The sequence below is a fragment of the Clarias gariepinus genome, chromosome 13 (assembly GCF_024256425.1).
Source record: "Clarias gariepinus isolate MV-2021 ecotype Netherlands chromosome 13, CGAR_prim_01v2, whole genome shotgun sequence".
In the NCBI taxonomy this organism is placed as follows: Eukaryota; Metazoa; Chordata; class Actinopteri; order Siluriformes; family Clariidae; genus Clarias; species Clarias gariepinus.
In genome coordinates this window covers 12,443,582-12,468,453 of record NC_071112.1, presented here as the reverse complement: position 1 = coordinate 12,468,453, position 24,872 = coordinate 12,443,582, and the positions used below count along the sequence as shown (strand labels likewise).

Sequence of the window (24,872 nt, the reverse complement as noted above, 5' to 3'; positions counted from 1 at the left end):
CTACAGTGAACATGCCTTTGTTATTGGCGTCAGCGTTTTATAGAATATGATATGTGCTGGGCCGATCCCCCAGCCACTTTTTTTTATATCCCATTGTCCTTACAGTCTGGTCTGATGTATGACCTAATTTTCATGTATTTTTCCCCCAATAAATCTGTGTGTGTTTTGTTTTTAGGCAGTCGTACTAAAACTAAAATCTGGCTCATATTTGCTGTTTTTTTCCTTTTATTTTGACTGCACTTTGGATGATCTTGCATGCCAATAAATGCTTGTGTTAGGAGGCTTTGATTCATTTTTGTGTTTATGTTCATATTTTCAGATTGTAAAAAAAATAATAAATAAATAATAATAATAATAAAAATCACAGCGAGACCTTGCAATTTTAAAAACACGAACATTATCTAAGAACGTGACAGACAGGCGCGGCAGTAGTGTTTTTCACAGCCTGCAAAATTATTCTGCTTGTCCAATCAGCTGAGCCAGGCTCTGGAGGGTTAGTGATTGGACTGGCAGGAAATCAGGCTCTTAAGACATAACATATCGACTAGGCCATCCATCATCTCTTAGCATGCGCTGAGGCACGGCAGTGAGAGGCTGTGATTTCCCCCCTCCGCTGTGCCTCAAAGCCCAGGGCCTTAGTCAGTGCTGGAGTCAAGACAGGCAGCCTGTTTTTTTTTTTTTTTTGCCAGTTTAGGGAACAGCGAGTTCTGTCCTTCATTGCTCCTCGCGCAGCCTGTCCCTGCTGGGAACGCCATGCTCACAGAATCATAGCAGAGAATCCCTCCAATCCTCCAGTCTTGTCACACCGCTCAACCCACTAGCCATGCCGAACACACGGCCACATGGACTAAATGAAAGAATAGCCCATCCGCTTAAAATCAGTCTTGCGCATTATACCTGTGCCACATGCATGCTGCGAATATCATGTCATTACAGCACCCAAAGCTGCAGAGCTGCATGTGCTGTAAACATGTGTATCAAGTACATTTTCCTTTTAAGTAAATTCTTTGAAATCTTTTTCTCTGTATTGTTTAGAAACTACAGAGTTAACATTTTGGCAAATCTACTAAGAGATTAATTTAGGGACCAACACCAAATAACAGACCGTTCTGCTTATAAAATAGTAAATTTTTCTAGACCTTTGCTCTGGTAACTCATATTCAGAATTATGATCTGATATAACTATGTGACAGTTTTTGGAAAAATGTGTTAACTTCTATAAATATTATTCACATGACACTGAATTTAGGAGTTGCAGGATTTATGGTCTTGGTTAAAAGTATTATTGAACTTTCGAGACTTCACGTGTATTTTTGCGCATAGTAAAATAGGTATTAATCTAAATACAAAGTGTGCTAAACAAATCTATTTGAATAGTCCAATTTTTTTGGTCATTTAAAGATGATTTGCACCGGGTGCCTGAGTCCTGACTATGCTTTTGGCTGTAGATGGTGCGGGGGGATGCAAAGTCCCTCATCTGTATCACTCACGTAACACAGATGTTGGGAGTCATCTGTCAGCCTGGCCTCTCCTGCCGGGCTCGAGTCGTTCTGAAGGGAAAAGAATTGGACACGGTGCTGTCACTTTTCCCCCCTGCTCACAATGGAGAGCCATGCAAATCCAGCACACCTCCTGCTTGGCCGGCCTGTCCTGCAACTACAATGAGACTGGAAAGGGAGGGGTGATGATGGCGTGATGGCCCAGTGGTGGGATGTGACATCAGGCACAGGCCATTCTCTTACCCTCTCTCTCTTGTCTCTCTGTGCTTCATATTAGAATTGGAAATGCTCTCACAGAGCTCGCCTGGCTGACTGGGATCATGTGGGACCACTGTCATTCCCCTCTGGTCTTTGTCCCAGGAGTGAGACGCCTCCGTTAGCCCTCTGCACACTGCTATGAATGAATTTGGGTGTAATGATCACTCCCCTTTTTCGAATGCCGTTCGGCTCACTTTGCATATGTCTGTCGAGTTTGGAGAGCCGGCCTGCTGGAGTGGGGAAAGAATAGATTGTGCAGATGCTCCCATCTTGGATGCGCTTTGAAAGAGAGAAAGCGTGCATGCTCTCCCCCTTTCCACGTGCAACCACAGACAACCCACACGTCCATACACATCCGTTCAGAGTCCCTGAACGTTTTCAAAACGGGCCCTAATGTGCCGTTTTCATCAGCGCCGAGGCGGGCTGCAATATGGTGCCAGCGGCCCGCTTGGGGAATATGAATGTTGATTAAGCATGCACTCAGGCTTTTGAAATTCTGAAGAAGTGTCAGAATAATGGATGTTGAGCAAATGTCAAGCATTTGTTAATTTCTCTGTTATTTGGGGTTTATCTAGTGTGCTCTTTGGAGTAAACCCGAGGCCAGCGTTGTTGTGGCATGTGCCATTGATATGCTGATTTTCTTGGCTGCAGACACTTTGTTTTCGATGGCAATGCTCGAGCTGGGGTTTGAAGCAAAGGGGCTACTCATTGATTATTTATTGCAGTTCTGGTGTTTATCTCTCTATTACATGCCTGTTAATCCAATAGGACTGAATTATAAGTTAACCAATCTCGGTATTCTCAGGGTTACTAAAAATTCATGAGATCTTTTTCCCCCATCATTCTGGCTTTTTAAACATTCGGCAAACAAATTGTTTAATTGTTGACGCCCAGAGTTACTGCCTTCTGTTTAAAGTTGGTTGGTGTTTAATGTCAGTGCTGCTATTTGAGAATGCTAGAATGCTTGTTGCTTGGTCAGTGCAGTAAAAACGTAGTCCTTGCATTAGCTAGCAGGCTGTCTGGCTCCCAGAGCTCCTGGCCAGGCATTTCACTCTTGTGGAAGACCACACGTCTCTGTCTCACGGTGCAAACAAAAAGTGGAACTGGCAGCTTAGGCTTGTGGTTTTGGCCTGGCCAGTGGAGCGTTGTGCTGTCAGGGATGCACACAGCCTCATCACACAACTGGGATTGTTTATGTGGTTAGGCGTGAGGAAGAAAGCCAAGGGCAAGAGAGAAAGAGACAGTGGACATGAGAAAGACCTTTCACTTAGTTTACAGCAGTGCTCCTGAAGCGTGCTTGATTTGCTCTGGCTAGAAGAGAAGACACATTTCCGTATGACACGTTATTCTTTACAGTAGACTGTAAAATCAACTGTTGAAAGCACTAATAAAGCCACCTATATATATATTAACTATTATTTTTATTTATTTATTTATTTTTTTAATTATCAGCACCATGCCATGCCTTGCAATGACAAATGTAGCTTTTGGTGAAATGTGGCACGTCTCACCGCCTTACACAATGCTCTGGGAATGTGCTGTGAGTGTAGTACAGTTGCGCAGCTACTGAGGATCAGTTTGCACGCTAGGATCAGTTGCAGGAGAGGATTGAACCAAATTGCACAGAATGGGGAAAAGTGATGTTGCCGTCCTTGAGGGAGTAGACAGTTGGTCAGCTTAATGTGCTTCTTTCTTTGCTTGATCGGAAATGAAGGCCTCATTTTTCACTTTACGTAAGATTTTATGTAGTTAAATGGTCCCACTGTTAGAACTATGGCTTTTTTTTCAATCATAACCACTGTATATACTTACTTCCGTAGCTAATCATAATTAAAGCAAGAATAGTTTTGTGGATATTGCAGCTGTTGAATAGCTGGGGGCTTTAACAGGAAAACTCAGAGACTTGTACACTTGGAAGTATTTGCTATAAGTTTATGCTCCCCCAACCACCCCCAGAGTCTGGAATACTTGAGTATATCAAATTTAGACGCTGCATTATTTTAAAGTATCAGTCATATCTGAGCTTTGTCTTGGGTAGCCAGCTCATCTACTTACATACACTAAGGATATACATTTTTCTTGAATATATATGTGAACAAACGATTGTACAGGCCATTTTTTATAAATAGCTCAAGTAGATGTATTACTTAATCTTCCGCAAAAGCTATGATGTTTCTCTTGCATTTTTGGTACATTAAGAACACTGAGTTTTACTAAACATTCTGTATTTTTGAAGCATAATTAATGTAACTAGCCAGAACATACGTGTTTTGGTGTGTCAAATCTATCACTGTTGTGCATTTTATCTTCATATGGTGCTGTTTGGGCTGAAACAGATGTTCCCCTGCTCTTATCAGCATGTATAATTAGGGCAATTTACATATGTGGAGCATAAAGCAAAAGTAGATGCAGTGGTGCAAAAATATTGATTTAAGGCAAAATAAATAAAATAGGCTTTGAGAAACAGTCCAACTTGAGATCATATTTATCTAGTTTTTACATTATTTACTGACTGGAAATGTTATCAGGAGAAAAGTGTGTGTGTGTGTTTTTTTTTTCCACTCAGTCTTAGAAATGTCAGCATTGCATTAATTCATCAACCATACCAAATCTTCCAGTCTTTGCCTTTGTTTGTAGCCCATCCTTAAATCATTAGGAATAAAATTTGCTATGCTTCGTTGCAGTTTCTGCCCTGCCACAAATAGATGTAGCAATCGCTAATTATTGTTGAAACATATGAGATGGATATCATTAGCCAGGTGGTATTCATTAGGTTAATCGCTGCCATTTTTTATTATTAATCATTTGTGTTGAAAAAAAAGGGAAAAAAGGACGAAGGTCCTTTTTAAATGATTAAGAATTAGAATGAACATTAAAAAATAGTTTAAAACCATGTATTCAAGTGTTGTTCATAGTTCAACATATATAAAAAAGATGGAAATTTAATGATACACAAAATACCCAATTACCCAGCATGCAATCTGTGTATATAGGTATGATCAAGGCAGCGCAGTTTAACTTGTTCGGGTGACGGTAGCGTTAAGTAGACACCGTGGAACAGTCAGAGTGGGATATTTTAATCAAATTGGCCTCAATGCTATATTCAGCCCCATGCATATTAATGGAATGTCGTAGGTTGGAGAGAAGGGTAATTACGTTCTGAATGATTTCCAAGGCACTGATCTGATTGCAGACCTTCTGTTTTTCCCTGTTTGAAATTATAGGCTAGAGGCGATAGGCTTAATGCTGTTCTATGACCTTCTAATAGCTCTCTTTATTCTTATTTCGGTGAAGTATTTTCCCAGTTTTTACCTACATGCTGTAAATACACTGCTGAATCCACGACCATTTGTGCAATTATTATTACTGTTTTCATAAACCGTATGTTTCATTAAAAGAATTTGCCGATATATATATTTATTTATTTATTTATTTATTTATTTATTTATTCATTCATTCATTTATTTATTACTGAAACAGCTTGCTGGTGACTTCTGGTCACTCATCCTTTCTGTGTGCTTTCTCTGCCTTTCTGTTTAACAACAGCTCAGGGGAAAGAAAAAGATAAATATGAACGATTGGAAGAACAGCATAGCAGTCAGTTGTGTAATAAATTACATCTGTCTGTTTGGTCTAGTTTCCTGCATTCCTGCTGTAAATACTGTTCTACAGTGGGTAGAATGCAGTGAATTATGATGTATCGGGTTTACATGCATTCAGCAACTGGCGTGTGGTCCGAGATCCACAGCACATGGAATCCGTGTTACTGGAGCTGCCTGTAAACTACAGAACAAATGTATTTATTCAGTGGTAATATTATGTAGTAGCAAGAGATTCTGACAAGCTATGCTTTTTTTTTTTTTTCCTCTTGTATCTTACCAGGATGTCTAACTACAGGGTTGGAAACCATTCAGATAGAGTACATAGTATAGTATACTCTATATCTCCGTATATCTGTATATCAATATTTATTATTAGTGTTCTCCCATGTGAGAGTATACAGTATTTGTGTGAATATTTTTTTTTGTTACAATTTGATATTATGCTCAGTTCTATGCATTACAATGTAGTTGAGTAAGTTTCTTTAACATTCTAAGGGCAAAATCACTGAATTGTGTAAATTAAACATTTTAAAATTTAATTAAACCTTTAAGCAAAGTAATTTCACTGCCTTTTAAAGCTTATTCATGAGTTACACCATATTCTATACCTAATTACCTACTGTGTCTTATGAACATTCATTCATTCATACATTCATTCATGCATTCATTTGTCTATCTTCAGTAATGGCTTCGTCTCCAGCAGGGTTGCAGTGGATTCGAAGCCTATCGTGTAAACAATTTTAAGTTTATGCCAGGAATACACCCTGGATGTGATTCCAGTCCATCACGGGACACCACACACATGTTCATACACTCATTCATGCCCAGGGGCTTTTTTGCACAGGTGGTCCACCTACCAGCATGCTTTTGTTAGTTGGGAGAACGTGCAAAAATCAAATTTGCAGACAGTAATGCCTCATCAAGATTGACTTAGAGACCCAAACAGCTATGAGACAGCTTCATCACCTGTACTAAGTAATATTATCACTTTTATAAAATCTTTTTATGTTTATTATTTAGTAATATGTTCTCTTTCCTTTTTTCAAGGAGGTTTAAAAATCAAGAAAATCGTTCAAGATCGTATTATACTATACTACAGCAGTTCTAAAACTACTATGATGTAAGAAATTCTAATACTGTTACTATAATTATTATGGTTTGTTTATAATGCACATTATCAAGCATATGTAATGTATCTTAGAGATGAGCAGGAAAAAATGATTCAGTTTGCATTCGAGATGTTAAAATGATGCCATCCTTTTATAATGCTATATGTGGTGTTCGTTATGCTATTCTCAAGTTGGCAGGCAGCACATTTTCCTTTGTGGTTAGTAGCAAATTATTTTTGAAGTTAGTCTAAAATTGCAATACTTAAAGACTGTAAGTATATTGTAGGTGCCGATTCAAATTACAAGTGCAATACTGTAGGTATTGTGACGATATCGTTTTGGGTCGTCTCTGACAATTGCCATCTCTAAGGTACAGTCATAAAATAAGTATTTATAAAATGTGTTTGATCATCTGGTTCTGTGCACATTTGGAGTACACTCCTGAAATCCGATTGAGTGTCTCAAATCAATTTCTGTGTAATCTTCACCAACACAGAGCTTTCTGACTTCCTTAAATCAGCGTCAGATTTCAGCTGTATGGCACAGCATGTTGTGACGTTGTACTGTATATCCTAATAAAGTGAGTAGTCATGCTGCCGTAGCTTTGGTCAGGAAAGGATGTTATACAGTAAATGTTGTTTAAGAAACATTAGAAGGGCCACATTCTGCTAGATGTGGTTTATATGTAACATTTCTGTTATTTCTGTAACTCCCTTTTTTTTTTTTGAGAGAGAGAGTATTTGGCCACAGGTTGACTCAGTATTTGAAACAGATATGTTTTCACAGATATTTAGGGCAGTTTACCTCCCTTTAAACTTAACAGGGCAAAGATTTAGCAATTAGGGCGTAATCATGATCATTATAGAGAGTAATCCATTTAAAACCTAACAGATGTGCGACTCGGCAGACGGGACGGCCACGTCTTGAGAATTGAGCAGTAATGTTGTTGAAATGTTCAGGTGCAAGGTTGAAGTGTAGAAGACTTTTTTCTTCTTTCCCATAAGTATTCACATGTTGACAGTTGACCATCTAATGGCCCACTTAATTGCACTGACCCGTTGACCCGTGCATATCATTGCAAATTAATTCTGTGCCTGACTTCTTACCTTGGAGATATGTGCTCACAAAGATGTTTTTTTTTTTCTTTCTATCCATATGAACCATTTGTGCTGTAATGTTGATGTTCAGCACAGGGGACTGTCCTGGATTATTTTATTTGTGTTTTGTTTTTTGTTTTTTTCTCTCCCCTAAAGTCAACTTGTATTGAGTTGATTATGAATATAATGAGAAAAATCTAAATCTAAGCTCTGTGTTGCTTTATTGGTATGTGTCCAGATTGATTACCGAGACCAATATGGACTTGATATTTTATGACAGGTAGAAAAACTGCCTTTCTAGTTTCTGTTTACGTTCCCGCTCTCAAAGTAAAGTCTATTAAGTTTAACCGCACATGAATATTAAAGATAGCATGTGGAAACAGAACCACATGAGACAGTTGCTACAGTACCTGTGCATGGAGCATCATACTTTCTTCTTCTTTTTTTTTTTTTTTTTAGCGGAAATTGCTGGAAAGATTTTGGCTTTTGACTGGTGAAGAAAACACCAGCAGTGGGTCAGAACTTCATGGCCAGGTGTTTGAAATTGAGTGTAGCTGGAAATGAATTTATCTCATGGCCAGCCATGGAATTGAGTGACTTCTTGGGGCTTCCTGCTGTGAAAGTTTCCATTTTCAAAGCCTCCCGGTTTCAGTGGGAACGTTCCAAAATGTCCTATACTCCATTGCAGAGAATGCGGCAACATTTTTCGCAACACTCTATCTTTTGGTTTTAAAAATCGGACGCTCCATTCATAAATAAAAGATCACACAAGGGTAATACAATGCAGATTTGTAAATATATCGATGATGGAATTGAATGCGGTTTAAATACATACTGTACTGTACTGCATGTGTGACGTTTCTTTATGTCTGTTAAGGTGTTCGGCTCCCTTTGCTAGTCGAAGACAGGAGGGACTGTAGCATCTGTCTGATGCAGTGGACAGTGATATGAGGAGTGGGAGTGCTTTTATTTTCTCTCATTTCACACCATCCCCAGTCTCTGTAACCTTACCTCCCTCCCCTCACGACGCGTCTCAGCAGGAACCTTTTGTCCGAGATGTTCATCTGGAACAACTTTGCCACACTTGTTTTCATGTTCTTTTAGATTACAGGGCAGCCGGCCGCGGCTTTGAAGCGCCCCTCTTCCTTTGTCTCTGTGCAATGCACTCTGGTAATTAACTTTGTCCTTCTTTTATTTGTTCCAGTCACTCGCAGTCCACTCTTCTGAGCATCTTCTCCCTGGAGTATCAGGTTAGAAGTTTTCTTCCTTTGTGAGGCCTGACAGGTGCCTAATTGAATGATGAATGTCCCCTTATTTCTTTGTAATTGAACTGCCAGCTCTCTGATTGGTTCAGAGCATGCCCCCCCTCTCTTTCTCTCCTCTCCTCTCCCCACTCGCATGACGAAGGCCCTGCCTGAGTCTCGGTGGAATCCTGCCAAGCCTTCCCATCCATCTGTCTAATAACATCTAGCCCCTGCTTATTTGGTGGACCTGTAATAAATTATGCTAAACCATTATTATTCTGACAATAATAATTTCCCCGTGTAGTGCGGCTCCGTGTGCTAAATGTTTGCTGACTCGCACTGTCACTGCCTCTTTCCCTGGCTGACAGCCGATGATGATAAATGGCCGATGCCGGGAGTGGCAGAAGGCTGCAGAGGCACAAAATGGAGTCATTCATCATTCCTGTGACAGGTGTCACTCATGCAGCGTGTCCCCCTGGAATTGCTTTTTTTTTTTTTTTTGTAGTTTTTAAATAAGTTGTTTTTTAAACCATGCTCACTCTTTCCCCTGGTTAAGATGGCAACTGAATCATATACAATAAGGCATTTAAAAGGTGCAGAGGGGAGGGGGCTTTAATCTGTTGTGGTTTCATCACAGTGGAAATTAATTGAAGGTTTAAGTCAAGGGAGAATGATTTTGTCATTACTCACATCCAACCCCTTTGAGCACGTCTTGCTGAGATTCAATAACGTTGCTTGCTCACATAGGAAAATTACAAATGAAAAGAAAAAAGCTTTTTTTTTGCATCACACTTTCTATTTTTTTTTTTAATCGTTGTGACTTATGAATGGTGTAAAATATGTGTAATAGGTACAAAAAAAAGCAACTGTTTCATTATGCACCTTCTTTCAGAAAAGAATGAAAAGAAGTCTTGTGAAACATCACGCTGCAGATGTCATTGAAGTCTACTACCAGAGGTAAGAATCAGTCCACTCTACCTACTAATCACTAGATGGGTGTGTACGTGTGAGTGGGTGGGCTTCACTGACAGATATAATCTCCTCTAAACAAATCACCAGGCCTTCCAGATCCCCACTCGCACCTGCTAAGCCTACAAATGTGCACACACAGACACGCTGAAAAAAAAAGAAGAAAAAAAAATGTATGCTTGGACGTTTGCCTTGATTAGGCACATGGCGACCTATTATTTGCAATTTCTTTTTAAAAATCAGATCAGGAGACAACAAAAGCAAAGTGGCTCAAGGCAAGGAAGCATTTTTGTTGCATATCGTAATTAGCCTCTGGTAGCCTATTAAGCATGTTGTTTTTGCGAAACGCAAACCAGAAGCTGTAGTTGTAACCTGCTTACATAACAAGAAACCTCACACATTATCTGCGTGGGATCTTCTGAAGGCTTTGTGGTTTCTGACGGGGAGGAGGCAGAGCCCTCTCGTTTTGTTAATGATCATGCTTGTCTGATGCGAGGACAGTCTGAGGTTTCAGAGCTGTTCCGTTTTAACCACACAAAGCGTTAGAAATGCCGTAGAGGCCAAAGCCTACGGGACATCAGCATGTCTTGGCTGGCCTGTTCTTGTTGTCCTCTATCCTCACGTCTGTTTTTTCACAATCGTTATTTTGTTGTTGTAATGAAGGTACCGTAGTGAAGCCAGCAAACATCCTTCAGACCCCGTCCTGCTGGAGTTAGCCAATGAGGTAATGACTTAAACCCTCTTGAGTCTTTCACTTTCTGGCTCCCTTTATTTCTCTTTTTCCTCCTTTCTTTCTTTTCTTCTCTTTGTGTATTTTCTTCCCGTTCAGTTTTATAGCTAGCTATTTATTTTTCTTTTGAAGTGCCCTGGCAGGTCTGCAGCAGATTTTGGCACAAACACAATTATCCCTGAATGCTCCATCTTTTCAAAGACTGAATCGGTGTTTCAGATTTTTCCCCAGCCTGTTAGTACTTATAAAAATTGGGCAAATGGTCCTACCTATTAACCAATTATTTAATGCAATTAGGCCGTATCCTCCTCAGACAGATGTAAAAATACTTTTTTTCTGTCATTATAATAATTGACATTCATAAATGCTGCTTTCTGAAACAATAAATGATTGACACATAAAGGTCTGTGTGTATTATTTAGATTATCATCTATGGTTGACATATCAAACCAGTCATTATTGTTCACTGAAAATCCTACTAAAAGCCTACTAAACAATATTGCCACAGTTTAATACTGGAAAACTTGCCATATGCTCCTAAACCTAGACTGGGGAGGAGTTTTGTGTAGATAGTTTGACACTGCAAGTGTTAAAGGGTCACACATGGCCAACAAGTTCCAACATTTCACATTAATAAGAATGAACGCGCGCTCTCCTTGACTAGCCCGTGTCTCCTGTGCATTGCATCCAGTCAGCAAATTAACAATTAACGCTGGGTTACTCTCAGTGTTTAATGGCTAGTGAAAGGGCCCTGCAGTCTCTCTGGTGTGTCCCATTAAACAGCGGCCACTCTCCCACCCTCTCCATCGCCACAACCTCTTAAAATGCATCCCATAAAACCTCAAATTTGATGTTTACTCTGATAATAGCAGTGAGAATCAAGATGAACTGAGTTAATATCCTCTCTTTAATGATCATGCCTTGCCTCAAATGACCCGTTCCTGCTGAAGAGATATTAAATACAAAGTAAAAAAAATCGTGTTTTTTTTATAAAGATCATCCACTTGCACAAGGAGACCCAGCCTTAAAATACAAATCATGGAAATTACAAGGTTACGATACTGTACAAAACTCCTAGACGCCCTGCCTTTTTCCCAATTTCTAAATATTTTCCAAGCTTTCAGTAAATTCTGCATTCTATTAGCAAAAGGAACACGCTATGTAATCTAGCACTTTTAAGATGAAAACATTTTTTAACCAAAACTCAGCAAATCTAATAAGTTTATTTTTGGGGTTTGACTTTCCTTTTTTTTCATTTCAGTCATTTTGTTATATCCAGAAAATAATTATTTTGGAAGCATGTATTTTAAAAGGATTTCTTAAAGACTTAAGATTCTTAAAGATCTTAAGAGGATTTCTTAAAGATCTTAGATTTACTTAACAATGTGATTTGTTTCATGCCATTAAATAACAAATATTTCATATTTCAGGAGCCAAATCTTAAGTAATTATATGAATCACGTTGTGCTTTTGGAGAATAACAGAACACAATCATGAGAGTAAAAACTACTTTTAATTTCTCTATATAATCCCCTGCTACACTGATGCATTATCCCATTGTTTCACTAGTGCACTAGTGAATGGAAGTTTTCTCTGTATGTCAGAGCTATGATTAGACTGCCTGCTTCACATCACTGCTGAAACACTGGCCTCCCAGGAACTTCCTTAATGCCCTTCTCCTTTAAGGGAAAAAATTGTTTCTGACAATGCATGACCTCATGCTGCCCACCGCACCGCTTGCACATTACAGGAACTCGGTTAAAAGTTATTGCCACATCCTCCCTACAGTCCTGACATCAGTCCAGGTGATTGTCACATAGTTTGCCCGTGTGGTTTCCGGGATGCCAGTCTTCATCATGGCACTGGTGTACTGAGAGAACTTTATATCTTGATGATATTCAAGCACTAGGGGACAGTGAATAAGTGCATTAGACAAATAAAGGGAGTTTTTACCCTGTGTAGAACTGTGTTTTCTTATTACGAACAATCAGAAGTCCCAGTATGACTTCAATGGCACTTGTTTTATACATATATCTTTAAACAACTGTCATTAATTTGGTTATATATTTACATTGGCTTAAATTTAGATTATAGACCAGCATGTGTGATGCATTTAAAAGCAAAGTAAAAATTTATATGACAATAACTCCCCAATTAAAGATTATGAGAATTAAGTTCATGAGGTTTCAGGTGTAAAATTGTAATTTGTGATCTCCATATAAAGTTTGATTGTCTGCGATATATGTATAATCCTTACAAGATGTGCTCATGTGGCAGCCGTAAGTCAGTCTGATATAAAAATTTTATTGAAAAAAATAATAATCCAGAAGCTTCAGTGAGAAAGCAGGACCCACTGACTATAGATATCAGAGTGAGCATAGAAATAGAGCTTAAACTGACCAAACAAACTTTTACCTTTTTTTTTCAGAAAGTTGTATTTGAAAATTTAAGGGGCAAAATATTGCTAAGTACTGTATGTATTCCACTTGTGGGTACTTTACTACGTACCTAGGTTATGTAGCTTGCTAAAACACTGACATGAGTAAAACAAAAAAAAAAGTCCCTCGCTCACTCATCTTCTATACCGCTTTATCCTGTATTCAGGGTCACGGGGACCTGGAGCCTATCCCAGGAGGTTTAGGGTACGCGACGGGGTACACCCTGGACAGGGTGCCAATCCATCGCAGGACACACACACATTCACACACTATGGTCAATTTGGAAATGCCAGTTAGTCTAAACCACAAAGTGGAAAGAAAAATATTTTGTTACAGTTCTCAGTGCTTTGTAATTAGTAGTTAACTCCTTCATATGAAAGATGTAAAGGAAATCTCTGGCCTGAAACCCATTAAGTATGTTTATATTAAAATATCTGTGATGTGTTTAATGATACTGGTGCTTTATTTATTTAATTTTTTGATGGGGTTGGTTCGTGCTATTGTGCTACTGCACTGAAGATTGCTCCTGGTACTCTAGTTTTCCCCCACAGTCCAAAGACATGCAGATTATACTAATTGGCGTTTTCAATGCCATTTCCCAATGCAGTGTTTGTGTGCCCTGCGATAGATTGACACCCTGTATTGACACCTGGGGAAAAATGTATATCCCGCCATGTGCTGAATAGGCTCCTGGCCTACATGGCCCTGTACAGGATAAGCGAATGAATTCATGAATGAATGACAGTTTCAAGGCAAAAACAGGTTTATGGCAGGAAGGGCTGTTTTATCTGTTTGTCTTTTGAAAACTAAAGAGAACTTGCTTGTTTTGTCACTCATTATTGTTTAATAACATTTGTTATTTTTAATAAGAAATCAAATGTAAAATTAACATTCATTAGACTCCAGAATGCAGGGCAGCAATATGATGCAGTTTTGTCAGGTTATAGCCGAGACTTGACTCGCCTACTGTAGTTACCCATCGAAGACAAAAAGTTTGATGCATGGAAGTTAAAGCTGTAGTACTTGATTGGTTTGAGTAGAGTGTTCAAATGTGGAGGTAAGGGAGCTGTACAGGCTGTAAAGGACTAAAGTGCTGCTGCATCCCTTTCTTTAGAAAGAGATAAAGTGCTGATATAAATGAATTGATTGGCCAAAAGTGTTGAGATGAATCAAAGCGATGGCAAAAAGTTTTGAGACAAAAGTGACATTCCGTGGTTTTAATGGTTTCAAGTTTAACAATCAGGATGCTATGAATAATCTGTATTTTATGCAATGCAATTTCTATACAGCAATCAATATTTAATCTTTTAATTTTTTATATAAATTGCTTTATTATTCAAAACCTGCTTGATCTGGCTGGGCACAGAGTCAAAAAGACATCTGCAGTACTCTGGTGTCACTTGCTCAATCCATGCCTGCTTGATTCCTTCCTGAAGATCATCTTTTTGACTGCTACTGCCTTCTTCACCATTGTCCAACAGTTTTCTGATGATGACCCAGGCCATGGCTCCAGAAGCTGAATACCCTCATCACACAGTCAGTTTGTCACTAGTTTTTCAGTGCACTCTTCAGCCAGCTAGAAGTGAACTAACTCGAGAAATCAGTAAAAACAGACTGACGTGAGGAAAAAAAAACGCTCAGGATTTCACTACGAAAAAAAAAAACCCTTGGACACGACTGAAGATCGTACATTGATTATATATTGACATGCAAGTTGTTCATGGTAGATTTTCCCACAGTCTTTATTTTAGCTAAATGAAAAATAATTCCTCCTGTAACTCATGGGTTTGAATTACTTAATTACTAAAGTATTTTCAGAAATGTGAAGATATAATGAATGGAAGATTCAGGGCCGCATCTTCAGCCAAGGCAGCTGGAAAAAGTGTGTGGTCAGTGTTCACCGTTCAGCTCCATATAGCCTGTGTAATGAGTTATTACAACTTGCAGATCACACAAAAAGTCAGTGGGTGCACTTTTACCTAAAAAGGTTGAGGTGAAATAACTGCTAATCGTATAACCTTTACAAAGCCCTAAATTTAAAGCTCAGGTCACCCAAGAAAAGAGCCGCACATAGCCAATTTCTCGAGCATTATATAATCCTAGGAGTCTGTTCTTGAGTGGGTGGGGGGGAGACTGTTAGCTTGTTGTGGTGGGTATGCATCTGTGTTGCCAGATGTTATGGCATATACCCTTTTCCATTGAGTGTTGATATAATACAATTTGAAGAACAAATGCGCAGAGTAAAGTGTTTTTTTTTTTTCTTAAACTGTAATTTCTTTAAAGACATGTGGGACAATTTGGATCAGAAATAGAGAAAATTCCTGTTTTGTTGGAGTTTGTCAAATTTCTTTCAATTATGTCAAAAAAGTTTTGTTTTTTTTATCCTTGCTGTTACCATGTCCTCTAGTTTCTGAAACTGACATCAGATAATCCGTGAATGATGAACATGGAGACTGTTTCAGGGTTCAGGCATCTGTAAATGTTGTTCACACTTCACAGGCATGTCCCGGAGTCCGGCGTTAGAGTGAGATGGGCTTGTGATTAATATGAAAATTAGGAGAATGCAAGTGCCTGAACTAATCAGGCAGTCTTTATTCAGGCTGCCCCACCAAGGGTAATGTTGCCATTTTTCAAGTGTCACTCCTGATGTGGGTTACTGTGGTGGCTATGAACTCCTTATCCTGTGATATTTAAATGTGTGTCTGTGCGAGAGAAAGAGAGGGAGAAGTGGAAGATAATGGGGGTAGTGAAGCCACAATTGTGTGGGTTAGCATGAGGAAGAGACCTGCAGGCTAAAGAAGACAAGAGGATACTCTGAAAAAGCAAAAGCCCCTAATGAAGATAAATACGGTCTCCTTACTGCCGTAATAATTATAGACACGTTTGGTTGTTGTCAAGGCTGCATTCACTATGCAGAATTATGGAGATGTTAACAAACAGCACCGCCAGTAAATCTTTTTGTGGTGTATGTGGACTGCTTCAAGCAACACCAGGAAGGATCACAGAGGAGATAAAACTCAGCAATTGAGCTATATGCTGAGCAGGAATCCGCCGTTGGGGTCCCAATTATGCTAACAAGCAGAAGTGCTTTTTGGCTATGTTCTTTCCAAGCTTCACAGCAGAGGAGTGAAAAAATACACCAAGGATGTTTAATGAACTAAAGAGGAAAGGGTATTATCTACCAATATTACTTATTCTAGCCAAATTCACATGCATACCCTTTTTTTTTTTTTTTTTTGCTATACGGTTGCTCCAGCTGTTTTCATGCACTAATTATTTTGCAGCTACATTGTTTTCTTCAAGAAACAACTTATTGAAACACATTAATTATCCAGCATTCTACCTAGGGATACAGCATGTGATGGGGCGAGAGAGAAAGAGCAAGCGGGAGGGAGAAAGATAGAGAGAATGAGGTGAAATAAGCATGGATATGCTGCCATTGGTGTGTCAGCCTCTCCTCGCAGATGGGTTTTAAATGAGCCATAGGTGCTGCGCTCCGTGTCAGCTCCAGTCTTGATCTTCCAGCCAGCATTCATACTTTTCAAGTTTTTGCCTTCAAAGAACCACTCTGCTCCTGGTGTCTCCTCCCTGCTTTGAGTTAGTGAGTGTTTGCAGGCCCTGCCATCAGCTTCGGCCCTAGCCATGTCTGCTCTGCCTCATATACGAGTCTTGCACTGTCTCTGTCTAAGCACTGGTGTGATTATTGTAGTACTCACCTTATGGACGCTATATGCTCTGCTTTGTCTTGCTGTCCGTTAGGTATTGGTGTGGTATGGAGTATTGCTGGCTGGTCTAAAAAACATCGAATCATAATAATGATCATTAGATAATGCACTAAAATGAGAACTGAGTCAAGTAGGCAATCCTTCAACGTGTTGCAAAAGTGTCGACATCAGCATCTTAAATTATTGAGTACAATTAAGGAACATTATATTAACTTTTATATTACCTAGTTTAAAAAAGAGTAATATCTATTCAGTTAAACAACTTAATACTCTCGTGCAGAAATATGACTTTTTATTTTGAAAAAGTCTACACTATATTGACACTGATTGACTGGCCTATTCATCTTAGTGTTCTCCATCTGGTTGGAGTTTTCTGCTATGCAGTTTAGTAAAATCTGTATTTTAAACTTGTTAACATTTAGTTAAAACTTTCAGCAGGCAGCACAGTGGTGTAGTGGTGTAGTAGTTAGCACTGTCACCTTGCACTTCCAGGGTCCGGGTTCGATTTCCGGCCAGACTCGATTGTTGTATCTGTGTGCATGGAGTTTGCATGATCTCCTCATGCTTGGTGGGTTTCCTCCCACAGTCCAAAGATATGCAGATTAGGCTAATTGGCATTCCCAAATTGCCCGTAGTGTGTCAGTGTGTGTTTGTATGTGTGTGTGCCCTGCGATGGATTGGCACCCTGTCCAGGGTGAACTCTGCCTCGTGCCCTAAGCCTCCTAGGATAGGCTCCAGGTCCCCAGAACCCTGAGTACAGGTTAAAGCGGTATAAAAGATAAGTGAGTGAACTTTCAGCATGGCTTCATTCATTCATCTCCTCTATCCTGGAATAGGTCACTGTGGATCCTGTGCCTTTTTCCAAGCACAAAGAGCATGAGGCAGGAATGCAACTTGAATAACTTTTGTGTGTGTGTGCATCATGACACTAGACTGATCTTGGTGTGGCTTGAGTCACTAAACTGTATGTACTTGCGTTCTTACGATGATGGGTACTAAAGAATGTCTGCACCTTTAACTATTGCTCTAGGATATAATAGTCCACTGTTTTGTCTCCCAGGTGGACCTGTCTCCCTCTCTGCTGGCTCGTCTGCTGCTGGAGCGATTCCTAGAGGAGCATCAGGGCTCAGTATGTGAGTAAATGTACTTTATTTTGCGTCTGCTATTTTTTATCGTGAGACACTCAGGTCAGCGGCGGTCGTACCTGCGGCACATGACTGACAATTAAGTGCTCGGCAGACCACCCACCACTTAACTGCTGTTTAGATCAATGCTCCTCCATTTCATCAGTGTTATTTATAACCCCTGTTTTTTTCTTCCCTCGTCTACTTTTTCTCCCAAGCTAGTGAAATTGAGAAGAAAATGAGAGATAAAGGAAACCTTTTTAGCCACCACCGATGGGCAAGGAGTAAGGATAATAGGTGCTCTTAAAAAAGAGAGAGTTTACTTTGTTACATAAAAAGGAAATGCTAGCTTACTTTAAGAGTAATAAGTACAATCTTGAAAACGATCGGCATTATTATAACTATTATTATTATTACTATTATCATTATTCCATACAGATGCTACAATTATATTTAATGGATCACTAGTAACTGTATTAAAGTATGTACTAATAAAGAACAAGTCTTAAGTCAAAATGGTACCAATTCTTTTTAAAGAAATCCAAATGAGCTTTTGTCTTAGTGTTTGAGATTTGCACTATGGATCTCAAGTACTACCAAAGAAAAAACTTTTAGCCTAGAAAGACATAATTTAGGAGAAGAAGCACATGCGCCTACCTATCTTGCCTTTTTCTGCTGCCTTTCTGCTCTTGTTATTCACACAGTTTCCTCTTTTTTATTTGCACCTTGATGTCAGTAGGATTTGACACCCTATTTTTTCCTTTGAGCATTCATTTGAATGCATTTGTGGTGGTTTCCTCCTCTCACACTTTCTCTTCCCTTTACTCTTTCTTGAGTTTTCTCTCTTTTTTCCTTTCTTTTCTCTGTCTCCCTCCCCCTCTATCTCCCAATCTTTCCATCTTTAAGATACAGCACATGTGCACGCTCACATGCATACTCCCCGACCCCGTATCACTCCAGCAGACACGTCTCATCCCAGCGCCAAACCAGGAGTCAGTGCTTTATGAGAGAATCACATGATGTCAAAACCACACGCCTTCGATTTAATCAAGAAAGAGATTAAAGTGGATGTGTGTTATTTTCAACTCGGCCACAGCACAGTCATTTGTCACTGTCAGGCTTGTGATTGCGTTGGACCCGCCGTTGTCCACCGCTTGTCAAAATAGTAGTCCTGCTTTAGCGTGGAGGCTAGGGCACTGTTCCAGAGAGGGAAAATGCTGTAAGGATGAGGATTCAGATGGTCCTTGGCCAGATAGCTTAAGGGGAAAAAGCTGTTGTGATTTACACAACATGGGAAAAAGTCGTGTTTTTAGGCTTAATGTTTTTTTAACTTGAGTCACAGTGTGACTCTTATTACACAGAATTTTTATTTTTTTTTTTAGCTTGGTTTTTCCCCTTTCTGTGCATTAGGTGATCATGTTATGGGGTTGTAATAGTGCTGCTTAGGCAATGTTGTCAGGGTGACTTCTATTTTGACATCTGTAGTCTGTCCTGCCCCTTCTCACTGCTGACCTGACTGGCCTTGGGCGGTGAAATTCAGCACACATAGGCTGTGTGGTCAGATCTCTGAATCTCCCTGTGTGTATATTAGAGTTTTGTAATGTGTTTCCATTATGAAGCAATGCAAGGATAATTGTCTTTGGTGGCAATTAGCTAACAGGTTTGTTCAGTGGCATTGGCAGGCACATTCATCATTCCCTACCCCCACTTGCCTAGACTTGACATGTCTCTCTCTCTCTCTTGCTCTTTCTTTTGCTTGCTCTCTCTCACTCATGCTCTCTCCCCCGCACTCTCCCCCCCAGCGGACAGCATGGATCAATAGACTTCTATATAAGGGACCTTGCTTCCAAGTCCGTGAGCAACTTGCCATTACCCAGCACCATTATTTTTATTCCCTTTCTTTCTCCCTTTGCATTTAGGAGACATAGAAATTGTACCTTTGGGACGGTGGAATATATACACAATCACTTGGTTAGAATCAATAAAGAGATTTAAATTGTTTCTCATCTCTTGCAGCCTGTTTGTTGTACGTGTGTGATTTCCCCAAACTGCTAAAGCGGCAGGCAGCAGCAACGATTGGTCGGTTGTGCTTGTAAATAAGGCAGTATGTTTCGAATATGATGATAGCTTCTATAATGAGAGGGCAAAGGACAGGTAGGGGCTGTGTTGGCTATATATAGTGTGTGAGTATATATATACTTTAAGTGTAATACATTATTAATTTGGTGTATCAATTTACACCAATGATCTTGTAGCATTTTTATTCCCCTTTTTTTTCTATGAGACTTGAGTCTCAGCAGTTATCACGTGGTCACTCTGGTCGTATGATAAAATGCACCTAAAAAGCCAGTAATGGAGTCATTCGAACTGAGACTCACTCTCTCACTCTGCTCTTTTCCAGTCTCCCTCCACCCTCCTCTCTACGTTTCTGACATGATTTGAAGTGCTGCTAGATTTAGCTACACTTTTTTTTTTTTTGAGAAGGCAATTTTGCAAGCTATTTGACCTTTTCTATTTTCCCAAGGCCTTACATGAGATTAGATCTCTTCTACAGCCTTTTCTACAATGTGATTGGACCTGTTTTAAGATTTATCGTCATAGCGCGTTTGGTCACCTGAGCTTTACTGAGTCACGTTGCTTGGGGTGTCCTGGATGTGGAGGTGCTCACTTTGGGACCGAATCGAAATATTACTAATATAGTTTGTCTAAAAATAAAATTGCATTCCATAGCTTAGGAGATCATGACATTTGTGAGTATAATTATGCTAGGTAGAGCAGACTACAGTAGAGACCATTTTAGGTTTTGAGTAATAAGATTGTCTTGATTAACCGCAGAAATAAAGACTCCTGAGTGTGGTAAGACATAGTATGATTGTGTGTGTGTGTGTGTGTGTGTGTGGTGGTACTGAAGGGGTTGAATGAGGTAAGCAGGCGGGAAGCACTGCTTTGACGTGTATACTAATTACTGTCGAGCAGAGGAACTGGAGTCGGGCTCAAGGTTGCGAGAAGCTCTGACCCAGACCCCGAGCTGCTTGCCGTGATCAGCCCCAATCGGGCCAAGGCGGATCAGTTCTGCCCCACTAACCCTGCCGGGACCCAACCTGCACCTCCGACTAGCACTGCATAAATAGGTGGAGGAAAGAAAGGAGCACAGCTCCACCTCCCTAGACAGAGCAACTGGGAGGATAGATTTAAGAGAAGTAAATTGGAAAATCAAATGAGGGCTTTAGTCAGCCAGGGCGAGATTTGCAGAGCTGTCCGCCAGGCTCTGAGAGGCTCATCCATCATGTCCCACAAGTAGTCAATTCCTCTAGTATCTGTAAATGTTTTCAGATATTAGCCAATTTATATGCTCCGAGATTCATCATGGAAAATCAGCTTTATCGGGGCACGTTATCAGCGCCCCGTCTCTCCTTTGCACCATGAAGTTTGATGTACGAGCGCCTTTGCAGCTCAATGGCTTATGTGCTGGAACCGTCCGTAAGGGGGGATATGTTGTCATGTAGAATGGGAGGGTGTTTTAAAAAAAAAAGGGTGGGGGGTATTTTAATTAATAAACAAACTTGCATAGGAGCTCATCAGTGTCAGGGGCAATAACGATCATCATCCGTTATTGTTTATTACAGTCCTCCCTCAACAAATGTTGGCTTCTAATGAGATTTCTACCATTTTTTTCAAGATAAGATAATGACTTTTTCATCCTGGTGGAGAAGGAGAAAAGATATAAATGATAGGACTAAAGGGAAAGAAATCATGCAAGGTTAGGCTCATTTCTCCTGCGCCATTTATCATTTCATCAGAGTCTGATAAAGGCACTGGTGTTTTCTTCTTTTCATTTTTTTTTTTTTTTAGTAAACACCAGTTCTGTGTTCATGTACAAGTCCCAAAGGAGGTGAATCTACTCTTTTTAGTATTCTCCGCCACTGCATGCTTCCTCAGATAAGGAAACCTCAGTCAGAATTTATGCCGACATGGGACAATTACAATAAATTTGGTGTGTATTTACAGTGCTCTATTGTGTGTTGTGAAATCGTGCTGCAGGGGGAGTTTTGCGGTGTGTGTGTGTGTGTGTGTGTTTGTGTGTGTGTGTGCACGAAAGGGAAAGGCGTCTTTTAATAAATGTATGCTGATGTTCGAGGCTGCAGTGATGCGAGGATGTTAGGCTCTGTTGTTATTTACTAGGCTGTTTGGGCGCAACGGCGGATCCCAGACTGCAAATGGCATTACGGCTGGTGATGAATGAGCATTAGGCTAAACTCATTTTAAAAGCAGTCTGATTTATTAGCACGCTGGCCTTCGGATTTCATCAGGTCAGCGCATGGCTGAAACCGCACAATGTCAGCTCCAAGGTCACCTTCTTTGCAATCATTTTTTTTAACCTCGTCCCTCAGAAAATGGAGGCAAAAAAAGCTCCATGTATGATGTCCCACAAAACAGGAGCGGAGAAAAAAAATAAGAAAACCATCAGGCAAATGAAAAGCTGAAATGCGATCTCTGTGTGGAGTGTGGGTGTGTGTGTGAGGCACCAAAATTTGATGGTGGTCAACCTCCAATTATGAGTGCTAGTAAGACAAGAGCTTTAATGGCTGCTGTTTGCCTTCAGGGAGGTTTATTACACAGTACTGTTTTGCAGGAGCAGCGTCAAATCTATAAAACTACCATTAGGAGGAAAAAAAATCAATCAAAATGCCATTAAAGTGGAATAAGTTGCCAATATTGCTGATGTGGTTGCGGGTCCTTTGATTTTCTTTCAGATTATTAGGCACAGTCGAGTAGTGACTTTGTTAAGGGAAACGAGTGTTGTTGGGGAGTAATATGTCTCGTGGCTTCATAAAGTTTGCTGCCTCATATTTCCCGCTTTATTGATTATCCATTATCATTTGTCATGAGGTGTCCTAACTCAAGGGGAAAATATAACCCTCTTTCTTCAGTGGCGAGCGGCACCGGAGTGCCGTATAGATCTGGGTGTGAAGGTACCAATCTCTGAGAAAAATGAGAGGAGAAATAAGGTGCCTCGCAGGCCTGGGCTCGGCTCCGGCGAGGGAGCGAGGAGTGCTGACTGGGCTTTGTTCTGTCTCTCTCGCAGCGGCAGATCACAGCATACACCTCGTATTTGTCATTTCTCCACCGGGGAGCAGCACCTCAGAGACAGCTGGAAGGAGAGATTGAGGTTTATGGTTAATAAAAGCATGCGTGGTATGAAGATCATGGTGGGACCTGAAAGCAGAACTTAGTGTTTCTTTATTTCATCCTCATCCCTTTTCCTCTAATCATTCCTGTACTGTTAAAATCTGTTTGGGGACCGAATCTCAAAAGCCTCTTCTCGATCTCCACCTCGATTTCTCTTTTACAGCTCTTCGTTGGAAGATAGAAACATTCCTGGAAGTGTCAAGGCAGCAGCAGCAATTCTTCATGACCACATGTATACATCATTAGAATCGTGCACGTCCTCAATTTCGTCACACGGCGATACAATCCATTTAATCGGAATGTGCGTGAAAAATGACTTAGGGATTTTTGCCTTCGCAGTAATAAGAAATCAATCCAATGGCCTACCAATGTGATTTATAACCTTAGTGCTGCTGAAATGGGGTGAGAGATGCAAAATATTCATCCTTCATAACACGACTGAGGCATTTATCTGTGCGAAATCTCGCTCGGCTCTGAGCTTCCACCCAATTGAGTACGGAACATGTCAGAGTAAGTGGTGTAAAATATGGTATTTATGTCTGTAGCTGCGCTAACAGTGATCTATCAATGCCATGACCTAGTCAATTAGGGCAAAAGGTTTTGTTCCTGGCTGTCTTTTAAGCTGTAGTTAGGTAGTAATCATATTTCTTTTGTATGTGTGTGGATTTTTTATTTCCCGCTATTATCAGCATCAAAGCAAGTCCTGAACAGCATGTTGCGGGAGCCATCTTTAATTCCAGATGTGCAGCTAGCCAGACACGTGGAACAGGTATGCTCACCGGCTCTATCACTTTTATATCATATATTAAATATGCATGCAAATCTACTGAATAACGATGCCGCCAAGATGCTCATGCGACCTCGATAATGTCATCAGTGCATGTCTTTGAATGTACATACACATGCACATTAATTAACTTGACTATCCATGAACCCATCTTCAGTAAATAATCCAGCGTCTCATATTTGCTAATAGTAGCATGCGAGCGTCTGTACTGGTGCGTGGCGTGAAGTCGTATCCGTTGTTGGCCTCCTTTCCTACTATCAGTTTAACGGGTGCACAGAGCCCCTCTTCCACCTGCCTTAGCCACGCTGCAATATTTCTTCCTCCTCTTTTTCAGTGCACCATAAATGACTGCTGTTATGGACCGCTGGTCGACTGCATCAAACAGTATCCTTTCCCATAAAATTTTAGGCCTAAAGTTGACGAGGAGCTATTCACTGAGATGAGATGTGTCGAGCTTTACCTGAAGTTCTCTGTGTAAGTGCACATGTGTAGGTGTCTGAATGAATACACACATATTTTATATATATATATATATATATATATATATATATATATATATATATATGTATATATATATATGTATATGTGTGACAAATATATATATATATATATATATATATATATATATATATATATATATATATACTCACCTAAAGGATTATTAGTAACACCATACTAATACGAAGCTCCCGTTCCACCACATCCCAAAGATGCTCTACTGAAATGATCCGAGATTTGTGACATTACTTCCTGCTGGAAGTAGCCATCAGAGGATGGGTACATGGTGGTCATAATGGGATAGACATGGTCAGAAACAATGCTCAAGTAGCCTGTGGCATTTAGACGATGCCCGATTGGCACTAAGGGGCCTAAAGTGTGCCAAGAAAACATCCCCCACACCATTACACCACCACCACCAGCCTGCACAGTGGTAACAAGGCATGATGGATCCATGTTCTCATTCTGTTTACGCCAAATTCTGACTCTACCATTTGAGTGTCTCAACAGAAATCAAGACTCATCAGACCAGGCAACATTTTTTCAGTCTTCAACTGTCCAATTTTGGTGAGCTCGTGCAAATTGTAGCCTCTTTTTCCTAT

General features: G+C 40.1%; 1 protein-coding gene across 2 annotated transcripts in view; it reads left to right on the top strand.

Annotated features, from left to right (window-relative positions):
• The window catches only part of cdin1 (CDAN1 interacting nuclease 1), a 64,301-nt gene that overhangs the window by 4,757 nt on the left and 34,672 nt on the right, over window positions 1-24,872 (top strand). The window contains exons 3-8 of one of the 2 annotated variants that reach the window (XM_053509347.1): window positions 8,770-8,815; window positions 9,702-9,766; window positions 10,442-10,502; window positions 17,732-17,804; window positions 23,675-23,754; window positions 24,107-24,156. In XM_053509347.1, the coding sequence (XP_053365322.1) occupies window positions 8,770-8,815; window positions 9,702-9,766; window positions 10,442-10,502; window positions 17,732-17,804; window positions 23,675-23,754; window positions 24,107-24,156 (375 nt within the window). The remainder of the gene's footprint in view (window positions 1-8,769; window positions 8,816-9,701; window positions 9,767-10,441; window positions 10,503-17,731; window positions 17,805-23,674; window positions 23,755-24,106; window positions 24,157-24,872) is intronic. The other variant, XM_053509348.1, reaches the window with a different exon arrangement.